The 24,491-nt window shown below is 36.4% G+C and overlaps 1 protein-coding gene across 1 annotated transcript in view; it reads left to right on the top strand.

Annotated features, from left to right (window-relative positions):
* Nucleotides 1-24,213, top strand: part of MED13 (mediator complex subunit 13) — a 93,849-nt gene extending 69,636 nt beyond the window's left edge. The window contains exons 20-30 of the mRNA XM_082603166.1: nucleotides 837-1,299; nucleotides 2,760-2,979; nucleotides 3,640-3,831; nucleotides 4,388-4,611; nucleotides 6,642-6,784; nucleotides 12,721-12,879; nucleotides 12,997-13,182; nucleotides 14,865-15,013; nucleotides 16,693-16,866; nucleotides 19,721-19,821; nucleotides 20,175-24,213. Coding sequence (XP_082459292.1) covers nucleotides 837-1,299; nucleotides 2,760-2,979; nucleotides 3,640-3,831; nucleotides 4,388-4,611; nucleotides 6,642-6,784; nucleotides 12,721-12,879; nucleotides 12,997-13,182; nucleotides 14,865-15,013; nucleotides 16,693-16,866; nucleotides 19,721-19,821; nucleotides 20,175-20,307 — 2,144 coding nt within the window. The 3' untranslated portion in view covers nucleotides 20,308-24,213. The remainder of the gene's footprint in view (nucleotides 1-836; nucleotides 1,300-2,759; nucleotides 2,980-3,639; nucleotides 3,832-4,387; nucleotides 4,612-6,641; nucleotides 6,785-12,720; nucleotides 12,880-12,996; nucleotides 13,183-14,864; nucleotides 15,014-16,692; nucleotides 16,867-19,720; nucleotides 19,822-20,174) is intronic.
* The last annotated feature ends 278 nt before the right edge of the window (nucleotides 24,214-24,491 follow it).

Raw genomic sequence — 24,491 nt, 5'->3', positions numbered from 1 at the left:
CTATTTTCATGCAGCACAGCCGTGCTCATTTATGTACAGATGTCTGTGGCTTCTTTTTTGCTACAAGCTCAGAGCTGAGTCGCTGTGACAGAGACTGTGTAACTTGGAAAGGCAGAAATATGTACTGTCTGATCCTTTACAGAAGACGTTTGTTGATCACCAAAATAGGGATCCCATCAAGTAGGAAGATTTGTGTTTTTATTGAAGTTTATTAAAATTAAGATCTTTGATCTATTGTTAATGGTTTAGAGGTAAAACAACTTTAGTTCCCTCTACAACACAGAGAGACCGTTCTTTGTTGGAATTAAGAAAATGACAGCTATTGAAGACTTGCTTTTAACACCCTTGAATTAAATATCAGTGGACTTAACTTTAGACTTAATCCAAAGAGACACAGAACCAAAACACTGAACCTCATTAGACATTCCTATAATTTGAACCCCATAACATTCCTCCATTTTATATTTAATTAGCTCCCAGTATAGTCACTATTCAACTTGTGACCTAGGAACTTGTTGAATGGTTTAATGAAAATTTGCTAGATACTGTTATTTTTATTTAATTAATTATGCCTACAAAATAGAATTTTATTATATTTCATGGAAACCATTTATTTATTTTGTATAAACTGGTTTATTTTTCAATTCCATTTAAAAAATTTTTTCACCTTGTAGGGGAAATAGAAAGCTAGTGTTCGCTACACTGTTAGCAGGCAAGTTAAGGGGAGGGTAATCACCAAAAGAGTATAAACTAGAAATCATTATTCACGTAGTAGATTAAATAAAGAACCAGTCAGTGAAATAAAGAATTAAATATCCTGTTTTTATTGTCTTTAGGTCCTTACCTTGCTTCCCAGCCATTGGACAGCTCTCTGCTTTCCCAGCCAAATTTAGTTGCCCCTACAAGTCAGCCTTTGATTACTCCACCTCAGATGACAAGTACTGGAAATGCTAATACTCCATCTGCCACCCTAGCATCTACAGCGAGCAGCACTGTGACAATGACTTCAGGTGTTGCTATGTCTTCTTCAGTTGCAACAGCTAACTCAACTTTGACCACAACCTCAGCTTCATCTTCATCATCCTCCAGCTTGAATAGTGGAATGTCGTCAAATAAACTACCTTCATTTCCACCCTTTGGCAGTATGAACAGTAGTGTTGCGGGACCCATGTCTACGCAAGCAAGTACAGTTCAGAATGGCCAGCTAGGAGGGCAACCACCATCAGCTCTACAAACAGCTGGGATTTCTGGAGAGTCGTCTTCGATTCCCACTCAGCCACATCCTGATGTGTCTGAAAGGTATATTTAAATATACCAGCCTTTGCAGAAATATAAATATATGCTGCTTCTTGTCCAAATAACATAAAGAGCCTTTGATCTTATCCTTGAAATTTTAGTTTTTATAATGTCGAATATTTAACCTATAAAATTATAATGAAGACTCTTCATAAAGTCTTTATCATAGAGTCTCAGGGTGGGAATGAAGACCTTAAAAACCATTTAGTCTAACTATCCTGTGATGTTTGAATCTGTTCTGTGACATAACTGTCAAGTAGATTTGCCTATGCAAATCACTCCAGTGATTTAGAAGTCACTATTGAATGACCCTGTTCAGAGGCATAAGAGTTGTACCAGGATTTGAATCTGTCGTTGACTGGCTATGTCACTTTAGGAAAGTTACCTAACGTTTTTTTTTTTAAAAAAAGAAATTTATTTATTTATTTATTTTTGGGTGCGTTGAGTCTTCTTGCTGCCCACTTTAGTTGCGGCGAGCGGTGGCTGCTCATCGCGGCGGCTTCTCTCGTTGCAGAGCACGGGCTCTAGGCGTGCAGGCTCAGTAGTTGCTCCGCGGCATGTGGGATCTTCCTGGACCAGGGCTCGAACCCATGTCCCCTGCACTGGCAGGTGGATTCTTGACCACTGCGCCACCAGGGAAGCCCCTACCTAACGTTTTTGAGCATGTTTTCTTATCTGTAGAGTGGGAGCAATAGGATATAATGTATATTATGCTCTTTACAAAATGCTTCCACTTAAGTTATTTATAACGACAACAATGATGGTGACAGCTCTCTTTATTACTTTTATGAAGAAGGTATTCCGTCTCAATTTATAGATTAAGTTAGCCTAAGCTTGGTTATATCTTTCAGCTACCCGGATGCAGTTTTGCCCAAAGTTCCATACTTATATGTGATTAAAAACAAACTCTTAATTACCCAGCTAGATCTTCCATTTTGAACATCTAAATAGATTTGGAGTTTTAAAAAATCATATCACCATCAAAGAATGAAGCTTAATCACCACTGACGTTAGGAAGTATGGAATGAATATGTATATTCTAAACATGTAATAGCACATTGACCAGGTCTGGGGAATTGGTTTCTGTTTGGTCTGGCTCTGCCTCTAGCCAGCCTTGTGATCCTGGGCAGCTCATTTAACTTATCTTGGTCTCAGTTTTATCACTTAAGCACTAAGCTCTCTGACGTTTCTGATGCTATGCGGTTTTAAGAATTCTGTTTCTTCTTTTTAATTCAAGACCTCTAAATGCCAAGGGTCTTTGTACACCATCAAATTGTGAACTTTTTATGGTTCTCTTTGGAGAGAAAGATGTCCCTCATTTTTAGAGAGGCTCTCAACACCACATGCCCCCCCCCCCGCCAAAAAAAAAGGGAAAAGGGTATTAAGAACCTGCTTTGATGCTATTCCGAGAAGGTACAGGAGAACTTTTTCCCTAACTGTCTTATTTCTACTTCAAATTTTAGCACAATGGATCGGGACAAAGTGGGCATCCCCACAGATGGTGATTCACATGCAATCACTTATCCACCTGCAATTGTTGTTTATATAATTGATCCTTTTACATATGAAAACAAAGATGAGAGCACTAATTCTTCTAATGTATGGACTTTGGGGTTACTTCGATGTTTTCTGGAAATGGTCCAGACTCTTCCTCCTCATGTTAAGAGCACTGTTTCTGTACAGGTGAGAATGATAAATGTTATAAGTTAAATTTATTTAAAACGGTTGATGTTGATAGAAGTTTCAAAGTTACTATTCTGTATCCACATTGATTTTCTAAAGGCCAGGTTCTATTATATTGACTTTACTATAAATGATATTATAATAGAAATCTTAGTTTATAAAAGATAAACTTGCAATCATACAACAGTAAGAATAGAGAATTAAAAGACCACATTAAGTATGTTAAATATCTCCCCCGTGTTACTTTTATAAACGAATTTTTAAATTTATAAGCTTAAATAGGGAAAGAATGGACTTATATAAACTAGAGTTCTAAATAAGAGGCTACAAACTAGAAGTAGAGAGAAATTAACCGTATTAAGTTGTATGCAGAGAATTTGAATTATTCTTTATAGACTACAACAGGACTATGGCAGTCAATGGCAGTATTGATCAGTATAACTGCTATGTAGAAATGTTAAAAGATTTTTATGTAGCTTATTAATAAAATGGAGTATTCACTAAAAATCTATATAATAAGAAAATATCATTCTTTAGATTATCACTTTAATTATGGTTTGTTTAAATTTTCTAATAAAATGTTTAGAGTTTTAGACTCACTGTTCTTTTTATTCTCTTGTGGAAAGTTTAACATTTGTAATATTTGCCTGTAATTCTTAGATTGTTCCCTGTCAGTACCTGTTGCAACCTGTGAAGCATGAAGATAGACAGATCTATACCCAGCATTTAAAATCCCTGGCTTTTTCGGCCTTTACCCAGTGTCGGAGACCACTTCCAACGTCAACCAATGTGAAAACATTGACTGGTTTTGGTCCAGGTTTAGCCATGGAAACTGCTCTTAAAAGTCCTGATGTAAGTATGTTTTCCATTACCAAAGTTATTGAATGACTACATTTTATGATTTTATGCAAAACTAAGTGCAAGTCTCTGATTAGCTCTCATCTTCCATTTATCTTATAATGGGTAGATATACTATATCCTTCTTTCCTTTTTTTAAAAAAATTAATTTATTTTTGGCTGCGTTGGGTCTTCGTAGCTGCGCATGGGCTTTCCCTAGTTGCGGCGAGTAGGGGCTACTCTTCGTTGCAGTGCGTGGGCTTCTCATTGCGGTGCCTCCTCTCGTTGCAGCGCACGGGCTTAGGCCCATGGGCTTCAGTAGTTGTGGCATGCAGGCTCAGTAGTTGTGGCTCACGGGCTCTAGAGCACAGGCTCAGTAGTTGTGGCTCACGGGCTTAGTTGCTCTGTGGCATGTGGGATCTTCCTGGACCAGGGCTCAAACCCATGTCCCCTGCATTGACAGGCGGATTCTTAACCACTGCACCACCAGAGAAGTCCCTATCTTTATTTTCAATAAAAGATTTTTCTGTGATTGTATAGTACCATAGTAACTTAATTTTTTACTTTACAGAGACCAGAGTGTATTCGACTTTATACACCTCCTTTTATTCTGGCTCCAGTGAAGGATAAACAGACAGAGCTAGGAGAAACATTTGGAGAAGCTGGACAGAAATACAATGTTCTTTTCGTGGGCTACTGTTTATCACATGATCAAAGATGGATTCTTGCATCTTGCACAGATCTATATGGAGAACTTTTAGAAACTTGTATCATTAACATCGATGTCCCAAATAGGTACTTTTATTTCCTTAAATGTATCATTGTATCATCCCTTGAAAAAAAATTCATACACGCACATTATGTTTCATTTTTAATGAATAGAAAATGGTTTGGAAGGTATATATATTAAAGTTTTAAGTCTTGGGATTGTAGGTGCTTTTCATTTCTTTTGTAGTGAATATTTACATTGTATAATTTAACGGACTCAAAAATAATTTTGATTATCTCGGTTACATAGACAAAAGAGGTTAAAGCCCCTGTATTCTGTGTAATAAACCTTGAGGTAATGATTTTAGCCTAACAAATTTTGAAACATGGAACTAGAAAGCCATCTGCAAATTAAAATCTAGTAAGGCATCCTAGAACATTTACTTTTCTCATATACCATCTAAGATATAATCCCTAATAAAGTGAGTTAACTTTCTTTACTGAAAATTTTCCTCTTTAAATGTTGAAGTGTCTTCTGAAAATGGTGGCCTTCTTTTTAGAATTCTTCTTGATAGTAGTTAGGTATCATGACCAGTTATTCATGAAGACTGTAACTAGTAGGTCATAAAAGATGAGCCTCATATTGAATTATCACTTAATAGACACTTCTAATAACATATTTCAAGGCTAGTGAACACTGCCTAAGAGAACCTGAAAAATCCATGAAGTAACTTTAAGTTTCAGATTTGGTTTTGTTCTTTATTTTCTTCTTTATTATCTAAACGTTCTGTTCTTTTAAGTTCAGAAATTGGTTATGTGCAAAAAAACTTAGTTGATTATTTGGTTATAGTGGCACTGAAGAAACAGAATATAGAAACATTGATCTGTGAAGGATGAGAAAGAGAATAGCGGAAGAATAATACCACCTTTCCAATAAAAAAATAGTGCATTGCCATTTTACTGAAAGTAGAAGTGAGATGATGGTTAAGAGGTCCAACTCTAGAGTCATAGAGATGTGGGTTCAAATCCCAGTCCTGCCACTTACTGGCTGTATGATCTCGACAAAATTACTTTATCCAACTGAGTTGTAGCTTACTTCTCTATAAAATTAGGAAAATAATTTTATCTGCCTTATAGGGTTGTTAAGATGAAATGAGGTATTACATGTAAATTGATTGGACATACTGCTTGGTACATAGTAAGTACTCAATAAATGGTAGCTACTGTTGCTCAGCCACAGAGCACTTAACGTTATGTACTTGCCTAATAAAGGACGTGCATGCAGAAAACACAGCATTGTTCTGTTCTGGGAAGTGTGGGGGGGTTTTATTCGATATTCTTCAATTTAAAGTATGAAGCAAGGGACTTCCCTGGTGGCGCAACGGTTAAGAATTCTGCCTGCCAATGCAGGGGACATGGGTTCGAGCCCTGGTCTGGGAAGATTCCACATGCCGCAGAGCAACTAAGCCCATGTGCCACAGCTACTGAGCCTGCGAACCACGACTACTGGGCCCGTGTGCCTAGAGCCCGTGCTCCGCAACAAGAGAAGCCACCACAATGAGAAGCCTGTGTGCCGCAATGAAGAGTAGCCCCTGCTCGCCGCAACTAAAGAAAGCCCGTGCGCAGCAACGAAGACCCAACACAGCCAAAAAGAAATAAAAATAAATTTATATAAAAAAAATAAAGTATGAAGCAAGGGTTGGCAAACTCCAGGCCATAGGCCAAATCTGGCCACACTCATTTGTTTAATTATTGTGCATGGCTGCTTTAGTGCTGCAGCAGGTTGAATTCTTGCAGAAGAATCTTGATGGCCTGCAAAGCTTAAGATGTTGGCCCTTTAAAGAAAAAGTGTGCCAGTCTCTGGTATAGAGCAGTGTTTCTGGTGAATTTTGGTGGTTCTTGGACAATTTTTAATTTTAAGTATATATTTTAATATGTATTAAACAAAATACAAACTATCATGCCATACCTGTGATTTTATATATATTCTTGCTTAGGACTTGTGTAAAAAATATCAAGCATTAAAATGAAGGGACCAGTTTTTCACAAATTTGAGCTCTTTCGAAATGTCATCATAGGAATTTTAGAAATATTTATGACTCTATTCCATACAACAGGGCCCGTCGGAAAAAAGGATCTGCTAGAAGATTTGGTCTGCAGAAACTTTGGGAGTGGTGCTTAGGACTTGTACAAATGAGTTCATTGCCATGGAGAGTTGTAATTGGCCGTCTAGGAAGGATTGGTCATGGAGAATTAAAAGGTAAAATTGTGCTTTTATTATTTAATACTTAAATTTCTGTGTTTTTTTGAATTTTATTTTTTTATACAGCAGGTTCTTACTAGTCATCAGTTTTATACACATCAGTGTATACATGTTAATTCCAATCGCCCAATTCGTCACACCACCATCCCCACCCCACCCCTACCACAGCTTCCCCGCCTTGGTTTCCATATGTTTGTTTGTTCTCTACATCTGTGTCTCAACTTCTGCCCTGCAAACCGGTTCATCTGTACCATTTTTCTAGGTTCCACATATATGCGTTAATATACGATATTTGTTTTTCTCTTTCTGACTTACTTCACTCTGTATGACAGTCTCTAGATCCACCCACGTCTCACCAAATGACCCAATTTCATTCCTTTTTATGGCTGAGTAATATTCCATTGTATATATGTACCACATCTTCTTTATCCATTCGTCTGTCAATGGGCATTTAGGTTGCTTCCATGACCTGGCTATTGTAAATAGTGCTGCAGTGAACACTGGGGTACGTGTGTCTTTGAATTATGGTTTTCTCTGGGTATATGCCCAGTATTGGGATTGCTGGATCATATGGTAATTCTATTTTTAGTATTTTAAGGAACCTCCATACTGTTCTCCATAGTGGCTGTATCAATTTACATTCCCACCAACAGTGCAAGAGGGTTTCCTTTTCTCCATACCCTCTCCAGCATTTGTTGTTTGTAGATTTTCTGATGATGCCTATTCTAACTGGTGTGAGGTGATACCTCATTGTAATTTTGACTTGCATTTCTCTAATAATTAGTGATGTTGAGCAGCTTTTCATGTGCTTCTTGGCCATCTGTATGTCTTCTTTGGAGAAATGTCTCTTTAGGTCTTCTGCCCATTTTTGGATTGTATTGTTTGTTTTTTTAATATGGAGCTGCATGAGCTGTTTATATATTTTGGAGACTAATCCTTTGTCCATTGATTCATTTGCAAATATTTTCTCCCATTCTGAGGGTTGTCTTTTCGTCTTGTTTATGGTTTCCTTTGCTGTGCAAAAGCTTTGAAGTTTTATTAGGTCCCATTTGTTTATTTTTGTTTTTATTTCCATTACTCTAGGAGGTGGAACAAAAAAGATCTTGCTGTGATTTATGTCAAAGAGTGTTCTTCCTATGTTTTCCTCTAAGAGTTTTATAGTGTCCAGTCTTACATTTAGGTCTCTAATCCGTTTTGAGTTTATTTTTGTGTATGGTGTTAGGGAGTGTTCTAATTTCATTCTTTTACATGTAGCTATCGAGGTTTCCCAGCACCACTTACTGAAGAGACTGTCTTTTCTCCATTGTATATCTTTGCCTCCTTTGTCATAGATGAGTTGACCATAGGTGTGTGGCTTTATCTCTGGGTTTTCTATCTTGTTCCATTGATTGATCTGTGTTTCTGTTTTTTTTGCCAGTACCATATTGTCTTGATTACTGTAGCTTTGTAGTATAGTCTGAAGTCAAGGAGTCTGATTCCTCCCGCTCCATTTTTTTCCCTCAAGACTGCTTTGACTATTCGGGGTCTTTTGTGTCTCCACACAAATTTTAAGATTTTTTGTTCTAGTTCTGTAAAAAATGCCATTGGTAATTTGATAGGGATTGCATTGAATCTGTAGATTGGTTTGGGTAGTATAGTCATTTTCACAATATTGATTCTTCTAATCCAAGAACATGGTATATCCCTCCATCTCTTGGTATCATCTTTAATTTCTTTCATCAGTGTCTCATAGTTGTCTGCATACAGGTCTCTTGTCTCCCTAGGTAGGTTTATTCCTAAGTATTTTATTCTTTTTGTTGCAATGGTAAATGGGAGTGTTTCCTTCATTTCTCTTTCAGATTTTTCATCATTAGTGTATAGGAATGCAAGAGATTTCTGTGCATTAATTTTGTATCCTGCAGCTTTACCAGATTCATTGATTAGCTCTAGTAGTTTTTTTGTGGCATTTTTAGGACTCTCTATGTACAATATCATGTCATCTGCAAACAGTGACAGTTACTTCTTCTTTTCCAATTTGTATTCCTTTTATTTCTTTTTCTTCTCTGATTGCCATGGCTAGGACTTCCAAAACTATGGTGAATAATAGTGGTGAGGATGGACAATCCTTGTCTTGTTCCTGATCTTAGAGGTAATGCTTTCAGTTTTTCACCATTGAGATTGATGTTTGCTGTGGGTTTGTCATATATGGCCTTTATTATGTTGAGGTAGGTTCCCTCTATGCCCACTTTCTGGAGAGTTTTTATCATAAATGGGTGTTGAATTTTGTCAGAAGCTTTTTCTGCATCTATTGAGATGATTATATGGTTTTTATTCTTCAATTTGTTGATATGGTGTAGCACATTGATTGATTTGTGTATATTGAAGAATCCTTGCATCCCTGAGATAAATCCCACTTGATTGTGGTGTGTGATCCTTTTAATGTGTTGTTGGATTCTGTTTGCTAGTATTTTGTTGAGGATTTTTGCATCTATATTCATCAGTATTATTGGTCTGTAATTTTCTTTTTTTGTAGTATCTTTGTCTGCTTTTGTTATCAGGGTGATGGTCGCCACATGGAATGAATTTGGGAGTGTTCTTTCCTCTGCAATTTTTTTGGAAGAGTTTGAGAAGGATGGGTGTTAGCTCTTCTCTAAATGTTTGATAGAATTCACCTGTGAAGCCACCTGGTCCTGGACTTTTGTTTGTTGGAAGATTTTTAATCAGAGTTTCAATTTCATTACTTGTGATTGGTCTCTTCATATTTTCTATTTCTTCCTGGTTCAGTCTTGGAAGGTTATACCTTTCTAAGAATTTGTCCATTTCTTCCAGGTTGTCGATTTTGTTGGCATAGAGTTGCTTGTAGTAGTCTCTTAGGATGCTTTGTATTTCTGTGGTGTCTGTTGTAACTTCTCCTTTTTCATTTCTAATTTTTTTTGATTTGAGTCCTTCCCCTCTTTTTCTTGATGAGTCTGGCTAATGGTTTATCAATTTTGTTTATCTTCTCAAAGAACCAGCTTTTAGTTTTATTGATCTTTGCTATTGTTTTCTTTGTTTCTATTTCATTTATTTCTGCTCTGATCTTTATGACTTCTTTCCTCTGCTAACTTTGGTTTTTTGTTTTTTATTTTTTATTTTTTTTATTTTTGGCTGCATTGGGTCTTCATTGCTGTGCACGGGCTTTCTCTAGTTTCGGTGAGCAGGGGCTACTCTTTGTGGTGGTGCGATGACTTCTCATTGCAGTGGCTTCTCATGTTGTGTAGCATGGGCTCTAGACACGCAGGCTTCAGTAGTTGTGGCTCACAGGGTCAGTAATTGTGGCACACGGGCTTAATTGCTCCGTGGCATGTGGGATCTTCCCGGACCAGGGCTTGAACCTATGTCCCCTGCATTGGCAGGTGGATTCTTAACCACTGTGCCACCAGGGAAGTCCCTAACTTTGGGTTTTGTTTGTTCTTCTTTCTCTAGTTCCTTTAGGTGTAAGGTTAGATTGTTTATTTGAGATTTTTCTTGTTTCTTGAGGTAGGCTTGTATAGCCATAAACATCCCTCTTAGAACTGCTTTTGCTGCATCCCATAGGTTTTGGATTGTCGTGTTTTCATTGTCATTTGTCTCTAGGTATTTTTTGATTTCCTCTTTGATTTCTTTAGTGATCTCTTGGTTGTTTAATAACATATTGTTTAGCCTCCATGTGTTTGTGTTTTTTAGGCTTTTTGTCCCTATAATTGATTTCTAATCTCATAGCATTGTGGTCAGAAAAGATGTTTGATATGATTTCAATTTTCTTAAATTTACTGAGGCTTGATTTGTGACCCAAGATGTGAGCTATCCTGGAGAATGTTCCGTGCGCCCTTGAGGAGAAAGTGTAATCTGCTGTTTTCGGATGGAATGTCTTATAAATATCAATTAAATCTATCTGGTCTGTTGTGTCATTTAAAGCTTCTGTTTCCTTATTTATTTTCATTTTGGATGATCTGTCCATTGGTGTAAGTGAGGTGTTAAAAGTCCCCCACTGTTATTGTGTTACTGTCTATTTCCTCTTTTATAGCTGTTAGTAGTTGCCTTATGTATCGAGGTGCTCCTATGTTGGGTGCATATATATTTATAATTGTTATATCTTCTTCTTGGATTCATCCCTTGAGCATTATGTAGTGTGCTTCCTTGTCTCTTGTAACATTCTTTATTTTAAAGTCTATTTTATCAGATATGAGTATTGCTACTCCAGCTTTCTTTTGATTTCCATTTGCTTGGAATATCTTTTTCCATCCCCTCACTTTCAGTCTGTATGTGTCCCTAGGTCTGAAATGGGTCTCTTGTAGACAGCATATATATGGGTCTTGTTTTTGTATCCATTCAGCGCGCCTGTGTCTTTTGGTTGGAGCATTTAATCCATTCACGTTTAAGGTAATTATCGATATGTATGTTCCCATGATGATTTTCTTAATTGTTCTGGGTTTGTTTTTGTAGGTCCTTTTCTTCTCTTGTGTTTCCCACTTAAGTTCCTTTAGCATTTGTTGTAGAGCTGGTTTGGTGGTGCTGAATTCTTTTAGATTTTGCTTGCCTGTAAAGCTTTTGATTTCTCCATCGAATCTGCATGAGATCCTTGCTGGATAGAGTAATCTTGGTTGTAGGTTCTTCCTTTTCACCACTTTAAGTATATCATGCCACTCCCTTCTGGCTTGTAGAGTTTCTGCTAAGAAATCAGCTGTTAACCTTATGGGAGTTCCCTGGTATGTTATTTTTCGTTTTTCCCTTGCTGCTTTCAATAATTTTTCTTTGCCTTTAATTTTTGCCAGTTTGATTACTATGTGTCTCGGCGTGTTTCTCCTTGGGGTTATCCTGTATGGGACTCGCTGTGCTTCCTGGACTTGGGTGGCTATTTCCTTTCCCATGTTAGGGAAGTTTTCCACTATAATGTCTTCAGATATTTTCTCGGGTCCTTTCTCTCTTCTCCTTCTGGGTCCCTTGTAAAGCGAATGTTGTTGCGTTTAATGTTGTCCCAGAGGTCTCTTAGGCTGTCTTCATTTCTTTTCATTCTTTTTTCTTTATTCTGTTCCGGAGCAGTGAATTCCACCATCTGTCTTCCAGGTCACTTACGTGTTCTTCTGCCTCCGTTATTCTGCTATTGATTCCTTCTAGTGCAGTTTTCATTTCATTTATTTTATTATTCTTCTCTGTTTGTTTGTTCTTTAATTTTTCTCGGTCTTTGTAAAACATTTCTTGCATCTTCATGATCTTTGCCTCCATTCTTTTTCTGAGGTCCTGGATCATCTTCACTATCATTATTCTGAATTCTTTTTCTGGAAGGTTGCCTATCTCTACTTCATTTTAGTTGTTTTTCTGGGGTTTTATCTTGTTCCTTCATCTGGTACATAGCCCTCTCCCTTTTCATCTTGTCTGTCTTTCTGTGAATGTGGTTTTTGATCCACAGGCTGCAGGATTGTAGTTCTTCTCGCTTCTGCTGTTTGTAAGCAGTACTTTGCAGGAGAATGGTAAATTTCTGTTTTATGTTAATTCATATACTGTTCTGACCATATCTAGGAGTAGGTACTGAATAAAATGCAAAGGTTCTAAAAATCTAGTTTTTTGTTGTGTTTTTAAAGAGGAACCACATATGTCCAGTCCACAGATGGCTTAACTCAGATTTTAAAAGGACGTATTGGAACTTTATATCAGTGTTATTACTACTATTCTCATCATCTTCCATTTTTTTCCCCCTTTCTGCTTAGTGTGCAACTCATCCTATGTTCAGCAGGTCCTAATTGATATTAATGTACATTGAAGTTGGGATAAAGGATGTTGAGTAAAGTCAGCAATAAGAGTTTTTTGACTTAATGATGACTCTTGAGGAATACATTAAGTTTAAAACCATTATGTTTTAACTTTTTGTTCTGTACAGTGTTAACAATGCTGTTACTTTGGATATTTTTTTTTTTTTTTACTGTTGATACCCACAGATTGGAGCTGTTTGCTGAGTCGTCGAAACTTGCAGTCTCTAAGTAAAAGGCTGAAAGACATGTGTAGAATGTGTGGTATATCTGCTGCAGACTCTCCCAGCATTCTCAGTGCTTGCTTGGTAGCAATGGAACCCCAAGGCTCTTTTGTTATTATGCCAGGTTAGCTATCTTTAGTTTATATCAGATTTAATTCTTTATGCACTTAAGTTTCTACATATTTTGTAAAATCGATTTTTCATTTATTAAAAGAAAAAATACCTTTCATTTTCTTTCCAGATTCTGTGTCAACTGGTTCTGTATTTGGAAGAAGCACCACTCTAAACATGCAGACGTCTCAGCTTAACACCCCACAGGATACATCATGTACTCATATACTTGTGTTTCCTACTTCTGCTTCTGTGCAAGTAGCTTCAGCTACTTATACCACTGAAAATTTGGACTTAGCTTTCAATCCCAACAATGGTAGGTGGATTGTTCTGTACAGGTTTGCAAATATAAAATAAATCTGGATGATTGTGGCTGATTATAGGCTGGATAATACCTCCCAAAACATCTGTGTCCTGTGAATGTTCCTGAAACCTGTGAATGTTACCTTATATACCCTCTCCCCCACCCAAAAAAAGACTTGCAGATCTGATTAAATTAAGGATCCTAAGATGGAGAGATTACCCTGGCTTATGCAGGTGGGCCCAAAATGCAATCTTATAGATTCTTATAAGAGGGAGATAGAGAGGAATTTGACTGTACACACAAGAGGAGAAGGGCATATGGTGGAAACAGAGGAAAGCAAAGTCAGAGAGAAATGACTATGCCACTGACCTTGAAGATGGATCCAGATGCTGGAAAAGACAAGGAAACGGATTTTCCCCTGGAGCCTCAGGGGAGAACATAGCCCTGCCAGTACCTTCATTTTGGCCTAATGACTAACACTTTGATTTGAACCCAATAAAACTGATTTTGGACTTCTCGCCCCCAGAACTGTAAGAGAGTAACGTATGTTGTTTCACGTCGACGAGTTTGTGGTAATTTGGTGAGGTGCAATAGGAAACTAATACAACCGTTCTTCTACCTTATTGATAATCAGAACTAGTGCTATGACTTATCCCATAAATGTTTACTTATTTTAAAAGCCAACATGGATTATAAAATATTTGTACAGGTTTATGTATGTGCTGTTGAGTTACCTGTACATGAACTTTGCAGGTCATTTTATATTGTATTTTGATTTGCCAGAATAATATAGTAATTTGTAAGTTTTCTAGATGAACCTATTGATTGCATTTTAGTAGAAGAGAAAATAAGTGATATTCCATTGTTGCTCTGAGTGGTTACCTTAGAAAATGGCATATCTCTAAAATCACAAGTATGGGTATTAATTATTCTACTCTTTTAGTGTGTTATACAGTAACTTGAATATTTTAATAGTAAAGAATTTAGGAATTAGTCATGAATAGTCTCATTTTAAATATGTTTTCATTCCCAGCATTTGTATTAGTTTCCTATTGCTATTTGTAACAAATTACCACATGTTGTTTTAGTGGCTTAAAACAACACACATTTACTACCTTACAGTTCTCGAAGTCAGAAGTCCAAACTCAGTCTTACTGGGCTATAAAGTCAAGGTGTCTGCAGGGTTGGTTCTTTCTAGAGGCTGTAAGGGAGAATCTGTTTGCTTGCCTTTGCCAGCTTCTAGAGACCACCTACATCTCTTTCTCATGGCCCCTTTTTCCATCTTCAATGCCAGCAGTTTAGTATGGTCACATCTTCACTGACTCTTAATGCTACTGCCTGCCTCTTATTAGGACCCCTGTGATTACATTGGACCCACCTGGATAATCCAGAATAATCTCCCCATCTCAAGATCTTTAGCTTGATCACATCTGCAAAGTTCTTTATGGTAACATATTCACAGATTCCTGGGATTAGGATTTGGACATCTTTGGGGGGTCATTATTCAGACTACCACATGCTTATTTATGCATAGTTGATTATTTGGCTCCTAGCACAATAGTTGGCACATAGTAGACATTCAGTAGATGTTGATTAAATTAACTCATTTTGTTTAAAATCCATTAACTCTCTCCTGTAAATGACCATAGGATATGAAAAATGGAGTATTTAATTTTTTTCTTCTTCCTGTATAGATGGAGCAGATGGAATGGGTATCTTTGATTTGTTAGACACAGGAGATGATCTTGACCCTGATATCATTAATATCCTTCCTGCATCTCCAACGGGATCTCCCGTTCATTCTCCAGGATCTCATTACCCCCATGGAGGTGATGCTGGCAAGGTAACCTTGTTATAAAAGTTCAGTTTATCTAAATGTCATTCATTAACTTAGTAACAGATTATATCAATGAAATAGAACACTTTTTTCCTTGAAAATTAGCAAGAACATTACAGCAGTGCATTCATGTACTTCTACCTTAGAGACATCAGTATGTTGAGTTGTACGTTATTAAGAGAGTATCTTAAGGTTCTGCTTTCTTGGATTTTGTATTTTCTAGACTACTTGGCATTAATCCTTCTTCTATATTAATAGTTTTCCTGCTATTTCACCATAGCAGGATATAGGATTGTATTATCTGAGAATCAGTATATTACTCTAAGAGCTGCCATTCGTATCAGGGCTGTGACAAGGAACATAAAGGAAATAATTTTCTAATAAGAACAGAAAAAACACTGACCCTCGTGTGCCCCCCCCCCCTTATTTTTAGCAGCTATGGAAGCAGGCTGTCTTGTCATCCTATTTGAACTCAAAACTAATTGGGCTTCATTTGAATAACATTATTTTAATGAAATTATATAGAGTGGTTATTTGATTATTGTACATAAGTTTAAAATAAAAAAGCATCTTTGTCCAACTTTACCTTGCATCCTTTCCTCCTTTTTCTTTTTTAACTGGAAAGAAATGAGATTACGGAAAAAAGAAAAAATATATAAGGAAAAGCACCGATAATCATACCTCTTTACTAAAATCAGTTTTACCTTTCTTTTGGCTGCTCTGTGCAGCTTGCGAGATCTTAGTTCCCAGACAAGGATTGAACCCGCGCCCTCGTCAGTGAAAGTGCGGGGTCCTAATCACTGGACCTCCAGGGAATTCCCAGAAACCATTTTTGCTTTTGGCAAATTACCTTCCTTTCACATGTTGCAGCTTTCAAAAAGTATAAGCAGCTTTTTATATTTTTTATTTTTGGCCGCTCAGCTTGCGGGATCTTAGTTCCCTAACCAGGGATCAAACACGTGTACCCCTGCAGTGGAAGCATGGAGTCCTAACCACTGGACCGCCAGGGAGTTCCCTTAGCAGCTTTTTAATGTTACATTGTTGCTTTACCATAATTGTTATATCATTCCCCAAACGTTGGACATTTAAGTCTTATTTTTTTCTGTTTTAGGTAATAATTGCAATGAGCATTTCCATGTATATCATTTTTCTTCTTTTTATGTTTCCTTAAAATAAATACCAAAGAATACATTGAGTAATCTAAAGGATATGAGCGTCACTTAATAGTTGTCACTTCATGTTGCCATATTTCTTTCCAAAACACTATTAACTGCATTTTATAGAGAGTGCTAGATAAGCAAAGCTAAATTTAATCCACCTTTTGGATTGGGGTGTGATGGTCAGGAATTAGTTGAGGGCATATTAGGAAATAAGAAAGTTCATTGAATATTTTGTATTTTTCAGTCAGATGCAAAGGTTTATATACACACACACTGAACACGGGCTTGACATAATAATACAAACTTGTTAAATAGTTGGTATATTCATTTCCTCATGCAACTCTTAAAACTCAATATTTAATGCGAATTATGATACATAGCAATTGACTTTCTAAAATATCCTTCAGTATTTTTTAAATTGAAGTAATAAAATAATGAGACTGATTGCCATAAACCATTCTGTATTTATAGCTAGTGCTAGCTCTATCAAATGAACTAACACAGTTTTAATTTTGTCTTTTTAAGGGTCAGGGTACTGATCGGCTACTTTCAACAGAATCTCATGATGAAGTAACTAATATTCTTCAGCAACCATTGGCCCTTGGTTACTTTGTATCAACTGCCAAAGCGGGTCCGTTACCTGACTGGTTCTGGTCAGCATGTCCTCAAGCACAATATCAGTGTCCCCTTTTTCTTAAGGTATTGCTTTTTTTTTTTTTTTTTGCCAATTCCTAAGTAATGCTAATTGACGGCTTAAGTCCTAAGAAACATAGAAGTGGCTTTTTGAACTCTTGTAGCTTTCGTCTGAGGTCTTAAACGCATTGCCATGTATGACTCTATAGACAAGATTACAGAGAGAATTACGAATCTAATTATGAAACAACTGTAATTCTTAAATTCATATTAAGTTTAAACCTTTAAATAACTTTAAATCAAATTTCTGGGACCCTTACTCTTAGTTATTTTCAGCTGCACGTATAGACGTTTAGAGCTGGGAGAAACCTTATATTACCCTTAATCTAACTTCTTCATTTTCTCGGTGAGCATATTAAAAGTTCAGGAAAACTCATTTGTCCAGGGCTTCCCTGGTGGCGCAGTGGTTGAGAGTCCGCCTGCCGATGCAGGGGACGTGGGTTCGTGCCCCGGTCCGGGAGGATCCCACATGCCGCGGAGTGGCTGGGCCCGTGAGCCATGGCCGCTGGGCCTGCGCGTCCGGAGCCTGTGCTCGGCAGCGGAAAAGGCCACAACAGTGAGAGGCCCGCGTACCGCAAAAAAAAAAAAAAAACCGTTGAGTGGTTTTCAAGTAATGAGGTTCTCGGACCCACAGTGACTTATTTTATCGAAACAAATTCATTAGCAAGTGATATAACAAGGTTGAGATAAATCATAAAATGGTAAAACGAGACGTGAAAGCCCTATTTAGAGTTTGTTCCTGCTGCTGCTACTACTATTCCAAAATAACAAATTTAGATCTGATTTCATTTATATAAACCCACCAGAAGTTGACTGATTTAGTCCATAAATCATGCTAATTTAACTACTTGCCAGCTGATTTTTATTTGTAGGGTAAAAATTGAATAGTATGCTTTAGTATTTTAGGGTTATACTTTAGTGGGTACTTTAACCAATAGGCTTGTTGCTGTCTCTTAAGCCTGTTGCTATTAAATCTTGGTTCCCTTGGCTCACATACCATTGAGTCAGTGACATTTGTGATTAAGCAATGAATTGCTGTGGCACATTCATGAAGAATACAAGAGCTGTTGATCTGAATTGACTGTTAGTGAGGTAATATAATTAGAGAGTGTCGGCCAAGGTAATAGTTTTAGCATATGACTTTTCTTCCCCTTCCAGTCTATTCTTTTTGCAGTGGTCTACACAGATCTCATTACAAGAACATATACCCGAGGGGGTTTCTGCATCATAATAATCCTTGGAGTTTCTACAAAACAAAGTGTTCTTTGGTCCTTTCGGAAGTGCTTTCTGCCCCCACCCCCCTTTTGTTGTTAGAATACACATTAAAAGCTCTGAAAAACAGCAGCAAATAACATTGTTTACCTACCATTTCCCAAACTTACTTTAATACACAGGAAAAGGGTTGTGTAACACCTATTAATAGTGTTTCACAGAACATATTTTTAAGAAACACCACTTCACAAAAAGTCCAAGGGACTATCCAGATTCTTTTCTACTCAGTATTTGCAGACAGCATAGTGTAAAGTGGGCATTCACCCTCAGATACAGTGTAACAAGATTAGGACTTCTGGTCTGAATTATCAGGTAAGGCATAACTTACCATAATTTTGTTCACCTTTTGTTTTCATACATCCCATTTTATTTCTGTATCATAGGCAAATAAAACCATCTGGTATGTTTCTCTTGGCTTGGGGAAAAAATAGGTTGTTACCTAGATGATTAAAAAATCTTTTTATCCTTGAAATTAGAGACTGGTACTAATTACATTCATTTATTTGTAGTGACCTGCCACATGAGAGACTTCTTATAACTCAAATCAAGAGTTTATGGGTAGTTGAAACATAGTTTTGGTTATATGTCTGAATATACAACACGATTTTATACATATATTACAATTGTAGAGGAGAGAACACCTAAATATAAAATAATACCTTTTGTAGTATACAGAATGAGACCTGTCAAGAGTTTCTACAAGGACTTCCCTGGTGGTCCAGTGGTTAGGACTGTGCACTTCCACTGCAGGGGGCTCGGGTTTGGTCCTTGGTCGAGGAACTGAAATGTGAAATGAGTACCACATTCCTTTCTTTCACCCTTCATTGCCATACCTAAATGGGTGTGCCAGTTGTTATTAAGCCTCCATTATGAAATTGAGTGGGCAAAAGAATGCATCTGAGCTCACAATTCCACCAGAGGTAGCTCTGCTTAAGATTTATCACTTTAGGGGCTTCCCTGGTGGTGCAGTGGTTGAGAGTCCGCCTGCCGATGCAGGGGACACGGGTTCGTGCCCCGGTCCGGGAGGATCCCACATGCCCCGGAGCGGCTGGGCCCGTCCGTGAGCCATGGCCGCTGAGCCTGTGCGTCCGGAGCCTGTGCTCCGCAATGGGAGAGGCGACAACAGTGAGAGGCCCGCGTACCGCAAAAAAAGAAAAAAAAAGAAAAGATTTATCACTTTATAAGTAAAATATTTGCATATGCTTACTTCTATTACTTTTTTTCAGTGCTAGACCTAGGTTAATTTGCATAGTCTGTGTAACCTAGAGACTGTACTCAGGTTTATCAATTTTGTGCTTTCTTAAACATTTACTTTACACATCTAGGCAGGTTACACTTAGCAAATAATTGGAGATCCTTTTTTCAGGATTATTATGCTATCTCAAGCAATAAAGCTGAAAAAGTTTTAAGTATGCACTTAAAAATTACTTACGTAATGAATTAAGGAAGAAGATCAAACATGTTTATAGTGGCCCCCATTCATTACAGAGATGTAAAATGTATTTCATCAAGGAAGAGACCTTGCGAGAATAAGGTAAAACCAACAGGTTTTTTCCGTTTGGCTGACTGATTACCTGTTATTTTTTAGGCCTCTTTGCACCTCCACGTGCCTTCAGTGCAATCTGACGAGCTGCTTCACAGTAAACACTCCCACCCACTTGACTCAAATCAGACTTCAGATGTCCTCAGGTACAGCTCTTTTTACCATTAAGAGTTCTCCATAACAACTTTGCAAGAATACAGTGTTGATCCTTATGTATTTTTCTCATTTTTGGTGGTAGTTTACAGTTGTGCACCTTGGATTGCTAGATGAATTATATATCATTCAGAGTGAGTGCTTTTCTTTCTAACACGTGTAATCTACTTTTGAGAACAATTTTAATGAAAATCAGTTTTCTTTAGTCTCCTCAAGACTCTCTATTTCATACCTTCCACTTTTTTCTTTACATTGACTTTGAATCTTAGATGCCATCATTGGAAATTGCCTCCAGAATTTAAAGCGCAAGTAAATACATGACTTATATAGTTTACTTGCTTTTCAGGTTTGTTTTGGAACAGTACAATGCACTCTCCTGGCTAACCTGTGACCCTGCAATCCAGGACAGACGCTCATGTCTCCCAATTCATTTTGTGGTGCTGAATCAGTTATATAACTTTATCATGAATATGCTGTGATCTTCATTTGATGGAACTGTGCAAGAAAAGAACAAGGGAAAAAGATACTTCGCTGCAAGATTAAGTTACAATTACACTCTCAGTGAAAGTCAGTTGTGATGGGGTCTAATTCTTATTACTTCAACAAATATTGTTTTGACTTGGGGGTATGGGCGATAACCCTGTTATTTTTCATTGACTATACTGAACTCTTTAGGATGATGACTGATCATACAAAGCGTATTATAACATTTTCGTAGCAAAATTAACCTTTTTTTTTCCAGTCACAGTATTTGTGAAAAGTAATGAGCCATAGTACCCAGTCATGTTAAATGAATATTAAAAGCATGGAGAAGGAAACATGAGGAACAATGAATTTCAACATATGGCTTCAGAACATCAAGATGTTCTTGTATTGGATTATAGTATCTAGTATTCAAAATGCCTGCATCTCTTATTTATTGTAAGTTTTTAAATGTATAAATTGTCTTATATTTCTTAACCTCTTTTATAAAAATTTTCCTAGAAGGTTTATACTGCCTTCTTGCTTTAAAGCAATTGGTCTAAAATATATGTAATCGTCTTAATTAAAAAGTTGCAGTAGGGTTGCTTTTAGAGTATTATTTTTTTGTAAGGGGGTGGGTGGGACAGTAAATTTGTATTGTCTTGATGTACAGTTTAATGGGGATAGAGGGGGAATAATGTCCATACCATTGTGTGTGGAGGATTTACAGCTAAGCTGTAGTTGCAGAGTACATGTACAGTAATGAAGTTCACTGTGTTTATAAATTGAAAAGGTACCAGGTCTTACAACATTTTATATATCAGTCACACTTTACAGAATAACATGATGGCAATATACAAGTGATATTGTTAGGTGGTTTAACTTAGAATAAAATGAGAATTCTTCAGTTATATTTTGTACTATGGTTTAGGGCTATGACTAATATTTCAGGCCATTTCCAGTGAAAGAAACTTAGTTTTACAAGAAAAACATTTGCTACTGAATGCTTAAACTAATTTTGGTGTTTAATGTTACATGCTTACATTTTTTGTTGTTGTTTTAACAGTGGCACATCTAGGCATGGGAATATTATTACTTATGAAAATTATCTTCAGGATCTGCTATAAGGTTGAAATTTAGCCCAGCTCTAGGCATTTTACAAATTATTTTAAGAGCAGTCACTCTTGATTGACTTCTTTTTTTTTTTTAATTAAAGATTGGGAATGTGTGTGAGAGTATGCATATGTATGGATGTGTGAGTGCAATCAAACTGTGGTGTAAATAGATCCTCAGTGAATTCTGGTATTCAGACTATTCCACTAGTTAAAGAACCATTTTCTAAACTTAACCTGTTTCCTTTTGCCTTTTTATTTATTTAATTTTCTTGGTTTGGAGATGGCAGTCCCAAACACCAGAGTCTGTACTTTTCTGTAACACAGCTCAGATTAAGGCAGGGCATATGCCAAGGAGGTTCTCACCTCCCTAAAGAAGGGACTTGAATTTTAGGGACTTTAATTCACCCCTTCCTTCAATACAGCTTTCCCTCTTCTTGTTTGCACATGCCAAGATAACTGCTTCTATGCAGGCTTTATCCCCTTAAAAAATCCTTTCTACAGTGCTGCTCACAAGAGAGTCCAAGTTAGCCTCCTACCTGTGTCGCTGACTTGAATTCACAGTCGCCAAGTCTACCTGTCTTTCTTGGAAGCAGTCTAGCTAAATTTTGAATTTGTATGTTCACTAATTCTCTACAAGGACAAAATTGATTGTATTTACAAAACTGTAATTTGGTATGTTTTGTTGTTTTTTGGTTGGCTTTTGTTTGTTTTTTTAACTGAAACTTGTTTTGTAAATACTATATGCTTAGCTTAAATATCACTTTCTTATGAACAATGTAATTTCTTCAAATTATATATATTGAAACATTAGCAAGTCTTGTTTTTCCTATAGAAAAAAACAATTGGTGACAGAGGTTTTTGATCATTTCTTCAGAATAATTATAATGCAATCCCAATGGTCAGCATACTTTGAAGTTAAAATTTAAAGATCACATCTCTGCATTTGTTCTTAAATTATGCTAACACACTAAGATTATGTTGGCATGTTTTGTTCTGTACTTTAAAAAAAAACTTGTCTGAGATTTGAGGGGAAAGATGCTTATTTGGAATTTCTATTAAAACAGTATCCTTTTTTATATATTTTATTAACTCAATAGTGACTCTTACAAATAAAAGCTGTATTCTCAATTGTTTAAATCACTAGCCTATAGTAGGCTAAATCACCACACCTCAGTTTGAAAACAAATTTTAAAAAAATTATTCCCTGATAGTTTCTTTTATATGGAGCCATAAGGAAGGAACCCATTATACAATTCCTTTTTATCTGGGAATCAGGGAATAGTTCCCAAATATGCAGGATTTACTGATAAGATTTTTTTTCTGCCCTTCATATATAAATTCACACTCAAATAGAAAATTATTAAATAGCCATTAGAAAAGGTCAGGAGATTTGGTTCAGGAAAAAAAAATAAAGCCTTTCATGCAGGATGATGGATCTGACTACTAATGTACTGTCACAGACAAGTATGGGTAGTTTTGTTTCGGTTAAATAGGTAAGCAAAGTAATACACTTTATACCAGTTGATCACCAACACCTTGACTTCTTTGTTACAGTGCTAATGTCTGTTTTTTGTGCAGTTATCCATTACAAAGCAGGGTGGGAGTTGAATATTTTGGCATTTTAAAAGATTAGTTATATAATGTCTGCTTCCAGCCAGTGAGAAACATCTAGCCATACCTTTCTTATGCAAGCCATTCAGTTATCAGGACTGTGAATTAACACTGTATGAATAAATTTCTGTACACCTTATTGTTTGGCCAGAAGGCCACCAAGTGTACTTATATGTAATCCTTAAATTTTAAAGTAGCTGTAATTTTTAAATCTTTCTAACTTTTCTTAAACCACTAAAATTAAGCTCTTACTACTTAGTCAACTATCCTCAGCTGTATTCGTACTCAATTGTCAGTATGGCACAGATTACTGTATTAAAATCTTCTCTTTTCGTCTTCATATTTACCTTCTGAGGTAATTTTTTAACTTAATGTGTTACTACAAAGATTTGCAGATCTTTAATCAAGCACTATGTTAATACTGTAATATCAAAGTACTATGTTGCATTATTTAAAATGTTCAAATTGAATACATTAAAAGGAAGTTTTTAAATGTTGTTGCATCATATAATTTGCTATTCATCCACTATGGCATCGCATATCAGTCTGTTAATACATTTAATGTTGCATGAGTGATGTTTTGGTCTGGGTTTCATCTTAAGAGTTTAGTTTGTCTAAATTAAGGAAAAATGTTTTTGACATACATTTTTTTTGTTTCCCCCCACCCCTCAAAAAAATCTGCTAGAAATCTTGACCTTTCGATTTTCCTTGGTGTTTTAATGGGCCCAGAACTGTGTTTAAATTTTTATGTATATGTTTTCTTTTTTGTGGAGTATTAATTTAAAAACTGGATTTGGGACCTAAAATACTCCTCAGGTTGATGTATTCATGAAGTTTTAAAACAGCTTTAGTTTTCAAAGTAACTGGATTTGTGGACCTTAAAGTTACTGAGTTTAAACTACAAAATGTAATGTCATTACTGGACATGTCCGCATCAACTCTCTCAAAATAGCTTGGTCACTTTATGAAGGGGCGTTTTAAAGTTGTTTAGCAGTGAGATTTAATATGGTCCAATTGCTTTTTTTTTTCTTTAACGCAACAAAAAAAGAAGAAGGAACAAACACTATTGCTGCCGAATGCCATAACACTGAGTTGTACAAATTGTGATTGAGGAAATGAAAAGGTTTATACTTTTTAAAAAAAACAAAAACAAAAAAAAACTTCAAATGGAATAAATTATTCATGAAGCCTTCATTGTGGTGTCTCATTCTGTTGAAAATATTTCTGTCTTAAATTTGTGTAAAAAGTAGTAGTATTTTTATGTCACTTACAAATGAAAAGGGACAACCTAAAAACTGACTAATGGAGTTTCAACTTCTTCATCTGAAGTATTTTATTTCTTTAAAGATTTTAATCATACCTTGGTGTATAATATACAGGAAAATTGTATATGTACCTACGTATTAATTCCTTTTAGGCTGATCGGTTTGATATCAGTTTTCTGGTCTAAACAAGTTACCTTCAAATATTTAAAG

This window comes from Mesoplodon mirus (assembly GCF_964341445.2).
Source record: "Mesoplodon mirus genome assembly, chromosome: 18".
Lineage (NCBI taxonomy): Eukaryota > Metazoa > Chordata > Mammalia > Artiodactyla > Ziphiidae > Mesoplodon > Mesoplodon mirus.
The sequence above is the reverse complement of the archived record's forward strand: the minus strand, read 5'-3'. Positions and strand labels throughout refer to the sequence as shown.